The 10,746-nt window shown below is 42.8% G+C and overlaps 2 protein-coding genes across 9 annotated transcripts in view; one reads left to right on the top strand and one right to left on the bottom strand.

The window, feature by feature from the left end:
• LOC133493624 (gastrula zinc finger protein XlCGF57.1-like) overlaps positions 1-10,746 on the top strand; it is a 29,280-nt gene that overhangs the window by 2,506 nt on the left and 16,028 nt on the right. For 5 of the 6 annotated variants that reach the window (XM_061807199.1, XM_061807197.1, XM_061807196.1 and 2 more), the window contains 2 exons: positions 1,214-1,356; positions 3,256-3,546. In XM_061807199.1, the coding sequence (XP_061663183.1) occupies positions 1,230-1,356; positions 3,256-3,546 (418 nt within the window). In that variant the 5' untranslated portion in view covers positions 1,214-1,229. Of the gene's footprint in view, positions 1-8; positions 942-1,213; positions 1,357-3,255; positions 3,547-10,746 lie in introns of those variants that run through there. The other variant, XM_061807195.1, reaches the window with a different exon arrangement.
• The window catches only part of LOC133493643 (uncharacterized), an 89,645-nt gene continuing 82,456 nt past the window's right edge, over positions 3,558-10,746 (bottom strand). For 2 of the 3 annotated variants that reach the window (XM_061807280.1, XM_061807279.1), the window contains one exon: positions 3,558-9,418. In XM_061807280.1, coding sequence (XP_061663264.1) covers positions 8,133-9,254 — 1,122 coding nt within the window. In that variant the 5' untranslated portion in view covers positions 9,255-9,418 and the 3' untranslated portion in view covers positions 3,558-8,132. Of the gene's footprint in view, positions 9,440-10,746 lie in introns of all 3 variants that reach the window. The other variant, XM_061807281.1, reaches the window with a different exon arrangement.

Here is a 10,746-nt window from a genome sequence, read left to right as displayed (position 1 = left end):
GTAAAGTCTTTCCGCCACCAACCAGAAAGAATGTCTCATAAAATACTGAAGTGTTTCGGAAAACCTGGATTAAAAAAAAAAACACCAACAGAATAATTTTATCAGCGTTGTTCTGCAATAGTAAAGATTCAGAATGTTTTGTTAGAATGGGTTGTTTTCACGTGACGTCACCCGTTGGCTGCCTCGAGCTCCCGTTACTAATACATAGGCAAGGTGGATGGCATTAAGTTTCTAACCCCATTTATTGAAGACGCGACCGACAGCACATCAAGCCCAGACGGACTATTAGGCTACCTGGCATACACACATCGTGGGACTCAGGACTGCGTAACAAAAGCGCAGTAGTGTGTCCTTGTTCTCTTACTCTGTGACAGAAATCACGAATGAAGACCACTTATCTCCATGCGAACACAGAAAACGAAAGGCGGTGGAATATTTTTTTTCATTATTATTAACGAGACAAACTCAATTTTTTTTCAAAAAGTAAAACCTGTATATTAGTTCTCCACAAGCAAAGCGAAATGTTTATTTAAAATTTGATGACAATGGGTGAAAGACAAAATAGTAAACAAATCCAGTATTTCACAATATTCTCAAATCTTTCAAGTAACTAACAAAAAACGATCTTAACTGTAATGTTGGCCTTCTGAAAGGAGTATCGATTAAGCTTAGCTCGGGGACACATCAGGACGATGGAGGTTGAAGCCGGGGAGCGTGATAGCAGCGTCGGGCAATCGTCCACAAATCCAAGTTTCCTTGAAGCACAGAGCCGCAGAACGTCCAGTCTTTCGTCGGAAGCGTTAGGCGATGTCCCCGCACGCAGCCGGACTTGTGTACCGGATGGCTAGGTTTTAAAGTGCGCGCCGACTAGTAACTCAGGAAAAAGCTTCAGCGAATTGGCGAGAGTTGTCAAAGAAAAGTCAGACGAAGGATCTCAGATGGTGAGCAAGTGCTCTTTGTGTATTTGAGTCCCAAGACGCCCATGAAACACACACACACTCACACAAAACAGTAACCGAGAGTCTCACGTAGACTTCCGCACTGGGTACGCGTTAGATAGAGAAGTTGAATGGCGGCGCGGAGTAGTTCAGCAAAAAATGTGACGTCAGTGAAAACGACCCATAGTGTTTTAAGCTCTATAATGAATCCGTCTTAATATTTATTTAACGTTTGACATGTTCATTTTACATTTGCTTTTCTAATCCCTCAAAAGCGGTCTTGGTGTGAAAATGTGTGCAAAAAGCACAGCAGATTACGAGGAAGAACTTTGGGGCCCAAAAGAGCAAAAAAAGCCACAACCTCAACTACTGGACACAGTCTTCGATCTGCACCCTCAAAAAGTGCTACGAAGGGCAGGTGTGTTCACTTGTTGCATGGATTTTAATTTTCGTGATATTCCTGTGTTTACAACCCCTGTTTAATTATGCATGTAATATAACATTGTTAACATCTGATGTGAACTATGTGGGTCTGCTGCGGGGGGAGAGCTACGTGGTGGCTGCTGCCTACTGCCACCTGATGGACAACCCTCAAATAGAAAAAAAATGTTGTCAGCCTACCCCAAAACGAAGAAAAACGCTTTCTTGCAGTTTCCACAACGTGTGGAGCAGCTGGCATCCATGGAATTCTTGGCTTTGCAAGTGGTATTAATTGATTGCATCGTTCTGTATAAGGGTGTTAGGAGTCTTGAAAGGCTGCATAGAACTTTGAATTAAATGCAACTCTTTATGATGCAATTGAACATAAAATAAAAAAAAACAGTTAATTGAAACAAATGAGAATAAAGCATCGCAATCGAAATATTACAAAATTGTTAAAGAAATGATTAGCAAAATGTATGCCAACTTTGAATCACAAAAGATGGTGTCAAATCCCTTGAAGTCATAGTTGCTTGGTAGGAGTTCATAAACCCTGATAATGCATGTCATAACTTTTTTGAATCTGAAAATGAAAAAGTCTGGAAGTCATGCTTCAGTATGTTCACTTGAATGATTGAATTTGAGCATCTTTGTGCACCACACATTTTCTTTCTTGGGCATAGAGTGCAGCAGGAGACAGGGCTAGAGTATAGCAAGCGACTTATTCAAACAATCCAATCTTTTCAGTGAACGTCCCAAAGTATCGCTTCTTGAATTCATTCATTCCTTCCTCACTTTAGTTAGCCACCAACCGCCACATTCACAGAAGCTGGCAGCTGTATGTGTGCATGCATGAAGTGGCACCATGGCAGGTTTTGTGTGGCATCGAGGTGTCTGAATTTTGCTGGACATCAGCTATGACTGTCAAAAGTTAGTGAGTTACAGACAATGGCTGTAGCTGATCACAAGTTCGAAGATACAGAGGACTTGGAGCATTCGTATACTATTAGAAGGGTCCGCATCACAAAAGTATTGAAAGGATTATAAAGAGCATCACAAGAGAATCGCATCATAAAATAATGAGCATCACAAAATATCTGCATCATAATGACTAAACCAATTCTACCTGGTAATAACTGGCACATTCCTATGTCCTGGTCTCTAATAAACATTTCAGCAAGGTTAACTTAAAGTTTACTGATGAGTTGGCATGCTTCAAACACGAGTTATACAGTCAGGACTAAATATGAGCAGAAGACACACTTCATGGTGAAGGGATTTAAGAGCTAAAACCAATTAAAAAAAAATTAACTTTTTAAATTATTAAAGTGTTAGGGTAAAAGGGAGACAAGCTCTCAGAGTGTTTATAGGAATAACAGATAAAGTCCATTTGACCAAGCGAGTTTGTGTAAAATATAAGTGACTACTGCCCCTTGTATATTTTTTTTTTATACACCAGCTATGCAGTGAATCTGGTTTTAACTTCTGCCACTGATGTTACACCAAGACGGCTTGATTTTTATGGTTAAAAACGGGCGTTTCAAGTGCAATTGATTGATGAAACTGATGTTGAAAATAATTGACAATTTTCATTGTATTAGGCAAAAAATACACTAAAATCATTTATAACAGAAGAATCGACCATGTAAAGTCCTTCCCCATTTCAGCTCTCTGTATTTTTTTACCCTTGGCTAAAACCTAGCCCACTTGGACTTTATTCCATCAAAAACCTCAGTCCTGTCTTACTACATAAATCAGTGTATCCGGTGTCTGCGGCAATTCTGAGTTACTTAATAAAAACAGCCCAATTCTACGAGCACAATGTGCAGTTACAGTTGCAGTTATTGGAAACAAATGAGATGTAACCAATTTGTGTTTGTTTTCTTTTCTCTTGCAGATGTCAGTGAAAATCTTTATCCAACGGGGCAGCAGTTAATGTCCCGTCACATTGAAGAGAAAGAGGTTCAATGGATCAAAGAGGAGGAGGAAGAGTTCCTACATTTGAAAGATGAAAAGCTGGAGGAACTCATCCAGGTTCCATCCACTGGTGTCCATTTGAAGCCTTTGAAGATTGAAGATGGTCAAAGTAAGGAGAGACAAAGGGCTGAGACTCCAAGGAGGAAGAGCTCAAGTGATGGAGACCGTTATGAAGGATCACAGACTGACAGTGATGATGAACAGTCAAAAGGTGATATGACATTACACTGCCAACACATGCTGGAAATGTTCTCAATGTCGGAAAACATTAGTTTCTAAGAGCAATTTCAAACAACACGTGAAAATACACACTGGTGAGGATCTTCTAGCATGCTCAGTTTGTGGTCACAAATTCACTCAAGGGAAAATTGAAAATACAGTGTCTCCCTGTTATTCATGGGAGTTTTCTTACTTACACACCCGCAAATAACAAAAATCAACAAATAATGGATGCATTATTAATACACACTGGTTACACAGTCAGCGTGCATGTCAGCACGTGTTTTAGTTTGTATGTAAGCTACCAACTAATGATGGCACTCACGAGTTAATGAGAAACAATTGTATCTCACATCTGAAAGCAGAAGAATCTGACATTGTTCCACACACTGCCTGTGTAGGCAGGTCATTAATGACGATGTTCTGCACACTCACGATGTCACATCAAAACTAAAATTATCACACCACAACAAACAGAATAGCATAACTAGCAGATAATTAAAACAAATAAAAGAAGGACTCAAGAAATAATGACACAAAACATGCACTTTAAACGCTGCATCCAGCATGCTTTTGTCAGCAATGACCTGCCTAGAGAGGCAGTATGTGGGGTGATGTAAGCTTCTGCTGCTTACAGAGGTGAAATGCAATGGACCTTTCTGACTGGCGATCTTCAGCTCTGCCCCCCTTAGCTACAGTTGCCATGCCCCACAATCTTCCAAAATGGTGACTGAACATAATAGGTTTGAACTGGGTCCTCTATCGCATATTCCATATAATATTGGGGTATGTTTTTTGCCAAATGCGTCGAACTTGTCCAAGTGAGTTCTACATAGAGGTCTCAACTATTTCACGCAAGGATATCTACACGGAATTAAGGTTTTGGACGGAGCAGGACCCAATGTCAGAGTTACAGCGAAACGTTGGGGATCGATGCAAAAATAGTTGGACGACTCACAAAGTTCATATTGAAATCCAACAGCATAAAATTGTGGAATCGTACTGAGCATGTAAAGCAGGATGAGTACTTTTTACTTGGAAAGATCACGAGTCATATCATTGTAGTCTTTATAAGTGAGTTGGTGTATTCATTTGACTTGGCTCGTAATGGAACCCGGTGCTCTGTCTTAAAAGTCAGATGCGATACAAATAGGTAAATAGACATTTCTCTTGCATGACATCATCCATTTACGTTATTTCTCCCTCACTTACCTTCGAACATACAGCCTTGTGTTGATATTTTTCAGACTGAGTTGTACGAGAGGTTATCTGCAAGGCTTAATCCATTGTAGACACTTCCTCAACTGTGTTTTAGGCTTTGGAAAATGAATCAACTGGGCCCCTTGTAATCTAGCAGGATATCTTTCGTCAGAATTGCATGTTCCCCATGCGCATCGGAGGACCAATTTCTTCCTAACATTAACTTTTCAAAACGCACGCTACTGACAAAAAGTGTTGCTTGTGGGACATGGCTGGGAGAGGGGCGGGACAAGCCAGGGGTTAAGACAATGCGGGTATCAGATTGGCTGTTATTGTGTGAGTGATTGACATGGCGGAAAGGTCCATTGCTTCTCACTGCCTCATGAATGCCATCATGTGGTAGCTTACATACATGCTAAAACAGTTGCAGGCATGCATGCTAACAGTGTAACCAGTCTTTTCAAGTATACTTGTTGGATGAGTCACACAACAACATTTGCAAATGTTCTAACTCAGTGTGCACATTAGGTGCATCACATTGTAAGGTGCCATGTCTGAAGTGGCGCCCCGTCTTTTTAGAAGAGAATTTAAGACCTCTGTCACGACCCATCGAGACAGAGGGAGGACCCCAAATGCAGGACTCCGTAGACGGAAAGGTAGTTCGGGAAAAGTGTTTATTCAGTCCAAAGTCGAGGATCAGGTAGACAGTCAAGTGGGGCAGCGGTAATCAGGACGTCGGGCTTAAAGAGCAGGTCCGCGGGCAGGCAGGGGTCCGTACACGGAAGATTGATCAGAGCAGGTAGGAGTATCAAAGACGTCATGCTTACGGGGTTGGTCGGAGGACAGGCGAAGGTCGGTACACGAGGGTTGACGATCAAGAGTACGGGAGTGCAGGAACGGGGCATGAGTTGCAATGATCTGGTGCCGGACCAGTCGTCCCCTGGGTCCTCTATCTACCGGAGTCAATCAGGCGCAGGTGTGCGTCTCCTAATCAGTGCGACTGTGCGGGAACATGCACAGCCCAGGCTGGACCGGCAGAACCATGACAACCTCGAGGTAAGTAGTAAAAAAAAAAAACTGTGTGTATGTGGGGTTGCCAAAAGTGAACCGCGATTAGGCACACTGTACACACGAGAAAACATTGGTAAGAAACATTTTCCTTGCTCAATTTGTGGTCAAAGGTTTTCTGAAAAGTCGCAGGCTCAGACACACTAGTGTGCTGATGAGAAAAGCAAAACAGTAATCCCTCATTTTTCGCAGTTAATTGACCTTTCTGACTGACGATTTTAAGCGCCACCGCCTCTTAAGCTACATTTGCCATGTCCCACAAGCTTCCAAAATGGCGACTGAATAGAACGTGTTTGAAGTGGATGCTCTATCGCATATTCCCGATAGTATTGCGGTATGTTTTTTGCCAAATGCGTCACACTTGTCCAAGAGAGTTCCACAGAGAGGTCTCAACTATTTCACGCAAGGATATGTACACGGAATTAAGGTTTTGGACGGAGCAGGACCCAATGTCAGAGTTACAGCGAAACGTTGGCGATCGATGCAAAAAAAGTTGGACGACTCACAAAGTTCATATTGAAATCCAAGAGGATAAAATAGTGGAATCATAGTGTGCATGTAAAGCAGGGTGAGTACTTTTTACTTGGAAAGCTCATGAGTAATATCATTGGAGTCTTTATAAGTGAGTTAGGTTCGATTTTCCACATTTAAACAATGGTGATTAACTCAGTCAGTACCGTAGTCACCAGATGAAAAAGTTTGATGCCTCACAAACTTATATTGGAATCCAACAGGATAAAATAGTGGAATCGTACTGCACAGGTAAAGCAGAGTGAGTACTGTTTACTTGTGAAGATCACCAGTAATATCATTGTAGTCTTTATAAGTGAGTGTGTGTATTCATTTGACTCAACTCATAATGGAACCCAGTGGTCTGTCTTAAAACTCTGATGTGATACAAATAGGAAAATAGACATTTCTCTTGGATCAAATCCCGCATTTACATATCACTAACCTGACTCTTTGGCATAAAACATACTTCATTCATCAAGTCAGTGATACATACACTAACAAAGTGAAAGTTGTTCTCCTGCAATGTATAAAGCACTGATAATAATTAAATCAAACTCAGAGAAGTTACTTCTTCCTTACTTACCTTCGAACATACAGACTTGTGTTTGTTGATATTGTTGACACTTAGTTGTACGTGCACTTGTTTTAAAACATTTCTGATACCTCGCTCAGGAGTTCGGTATCAAATTTTAATAGGTTCGTCGGAGATAGGCACTCAGAAATGAAGACAAGACATACTTCTGGCTACCAACAATTGGCACTTTATTGGTCCCACACAGAAATGGTAACACAAGCACAAGCACAAATCACGTGGTATGAAGCTAAGTAATATCCAACCAGCTCTTAGAAGAATATCCAGCTCTTACCGTGCGCCAATAGAAGGGAGAGCCAACACTCCAGGTAGAGCAGCTTCAATACCGGCTGGGCGTCCGTACGCAACCCGCAGCAGACTCTACCGAGAGTATCCAAAGTTCTCCTTTTATACTCTAAGCGTGTGCGGAAAGAGGGGTGAGTGGCCAATTCATCCCGCCTGACGCCACACTATTCTTTGTTACCAACAGATGGCGTTGCACGACATCATATAACACAAAAACATCTTTTTATGACATTGCTGGTTATCCAAACATCCTTTTATGACATTGCTGGTTATTCAAAGCTATTGCGATCGTCTTTTAGGTTATACAAAGCTATTGCGAAACATATACGAAGCTATTGCGAAACATCTTTTAATTATGGAAAAACAACACAATAAAATTATTCTTACTTCATTCCACTCTTAATGTTTTTCCATCATTCAAAATGTAAGCAATTGATTATAGGCGATTATATATTTCCTTCTCTACCTCAAGACGGATGCGTCGCACATAATAGCAAGTTCCCATATTGCATAGCGTAAGCACACAAATAACAATCATTAACACGATCAAGGGTGGCAAGAAAGTAGTACGCGCAGTGGAGGACATTCCTGTGAAGATGTCCCACCAATGATGAGCTGACGCCTGTTGTACTAATTTAGCGGCATGCACTACTTCCCCTTTTACTACCATAGTTGACACCATGAGACTGGAAATGTTAGATGCATGTGACTTGATGAGTTTTTGGATGTCTGTAGAACTCTCCAATGCACATTTGAATCGTTCCAGAGACACTGACCAGGGGGAGCGTAGTACCTCCCACTGGACCGGAGTCAACCTGCGGGACTCCGAATAGTTAGTCAAACAATACGTCATGTTTCCCCAGCGCCATGTGTGTACATCTTGAAGGCATCCTACAAAAGGAACCGAAAGTACTTGTGAGTTATTTTGTGTTGTAGCCACACAGAGTATGCGGTCCAACTTGCCACATCATCTCTCTGACTGGCTCCCTAGTCCAATCACAAAGTACAACCTCTGAGTCGGTTAGGCACGGATTCGAGTACGCATGTTGTAATCTGCAAGCCAACCCTTGGTCTGTTAAATCACATAAGTCTGATTTAAAGGTTTTGTTGGTTTTTGGTTCAAACCATTCTCCGTCCATGTGTAAAAACCAATATCCACTTGTCGTTATAACAGGCAAAACCTGATATTTACAAACCACCTTTGTTGTCGTCACGTTGTACTGGGTCCAATACCCCGTACATTTATTTTTGTTACATTTGGTATGTTCGGGATGTAATGTCAACCACAAAGAGTCGGAAATGTTCCAAACCTTCCGCCACTCTTGATAATTTCCCGACGTAACTATCCTTAGAAACGACTCCTTTTGAGCCGCAGCGTGTAGAGTTTGAATACTACATACTGTCCAGCTACTCTGTTCTGTCAAGTTCTGAAGCACGTTCTCTGCTTCGTCCCATAATTTGATATCCCAATTAAACACTGTTTTCCAAAGTTTTGCATTTTCTTTTTGTCCCACCAGAGCTTTAGGAAGCCAAACCCCTATTTGATGCAAGGCCCTGGCAGAGTGTTCTCCAGTATTGGACAGCATGGTCCTAGTTACCTCATTATCAGCAGTATTTGCCAATCCCAATACGGTTCCCGTTCCCCCCAACAATGTATCATACCATGCCCTTTTTATTCTATTACATATCGGAATCGGGGGAAAGTGAATTGTCCAGTATATCTTGGTTTCAACCACTGCTTGAGCTAGGTGTGTACAGGTGTCAAGAATGGGAGTCAAGTGTGTTTGAGTTATTTTTGGCGTCATTGTTTCTTTAGAAATGACCGTGATATAATACCCCCACCTCATATCACCATCATCCCCAACCTCCCCGATGATGAAATCCTCTTCTGCAATTGCCGTCCAAGTCGTTCCTCGATGATCAGCATGACACCCCCAATATCTCCATTCGTCCGAATCCCACATACACATGACGCAGGAAGCGGAGACTGTCACCTTACACATCATTATGGGAAGATCACAGGTGATGTTGCTCGCACGCATGACCTTCGGTCATTCCCCAGGAGAGTCGGACCATGGCACCAACGGCAAGGAGGCAGATGACCCAGTCATTTCCAATTCCTCGGCGCCAGATGTCCTCCATCTCTGCGTCCTCCCGTCGAGGGTCGTCCAATCAACAGCTCCCACTTCAACAAGCACCCACCAAGCTGCAACAGATATGGTTACCACTATTGACAAAAGAAAACATGATTAGTATTCTCGCATGTAACATTTGTTCACGGGTACGTTCACCCATTTTTCCTCTCCTTGATATAAAACACTGACTGTGGCATCAGACCCCTGAGCTATAATTTCCGCAGCTCGAGGAGGTCCTGATTGCATTTTCCCCAAAGATATGGGAAACGGTGTCATTTTTACCTTTCCCATCAATATTGTCCGCACATCAATTCCTGTTCCAAATTGAAATTTACCTTTTTTCAAATACAAAGTCATTCCAGCCAGGATGTCCATTCCAATTATCCACTCTGGGATGGGGGTGACGACCACTTCAAATTTCCGTATTGGCATTTTCCCAATTTTCAATGGAAGAATTACTGCTTTTCCATTTACAATTTGTCCCCCCAATCCTCGCAGTGGAACATTTTCACCCTTCATTTTATCAGGGTTTCCGTGTCCAATTGAACATGGGGTCTGATGTCCCCAACTGACCATCGATTGACAATTTTGTTCTGGCTGGTTGACTGAGTTTGTCCTCCATCCTAGCTGAGGAGGTCAAAGGTACGTGACCTCTTGTCCTTATTTTTCCCCTTACTCTTGGGTTTCGCTCGGCCCTTTCTCACAGCAACCACATAGCTGGGGCCTCTTGTGTCTACTAGCATGTCGTCGCTTGAGTCTGTATCTCCTCTTCCTCTTCTTCATCCTCAAATGCATCCAAGGGAGGGGCTGTTGGTTGAGCTGCCGGCGTCATCATTCCCTTTATGATGGTGGCCAGCTGAGCAATTTCTGATTTTCTCTTTGATCCCCTGCCCAAGCAATTTACCTTCAATCCCCTTTGTTTGCATCTTGCAGCCAAGGCACTTGTGGGTAGCCCGTCAATTTCTTCTGCCGGTACTCCCGCTACAATGAGTGCTTTCCACATTTCCCGCCTACTACTCCCGGCTTCGGGCGGTTTCGCGCGCGGTCGTTTGCCATCTGTTTCGGACCTGTAATTCTCAGGGCAAGGCTGATGTACTGTGTCTCCCCAATCTCCCAAAGTCGCCAACTCCAACAAGCGCGTTTTTACGTCACTGAAGCTGTTATCGACGGCTCCTAACAAAATGGTAAGTATCGCAGACCTGTAGTGGGGGGGTGCGTCTCGAATCATTGCATCACGCACCACCTTTGGCACTGCTGTTTCATCAATAAAAGCATGACCCGCTCGCGATATCGACTCGCGCGTACACAATCTCCCCATTCTGTGAATTGCGTCGCGGATGGTTACCCAAGGCCCTTTGATCTCGGGCCAATCATGCCACGTTGGATACACAGATTGCGC

Source organism: Syngnathoides biaculeatus, chromosome 20 (genome assembly GCF_019802595.1).
Source record: "Syngnathoides biaculeatus isolate LvHL_M chromosome 20, ASM1980259v1, whole genome shotgun sequence".
Taxonomy (NCBI): Eukaryota; Metazoa; Chordata; class Actinopteri; order Syngnathiformes; family Syngnathidae; genus Syngnathoides; species Syngnathoides biaculeatus.
The sequence above is the reverse complement of the archived record's forward strand: the minus strand, read 5'-3'. Positions and strand labels throughout refer to the sequence as shown.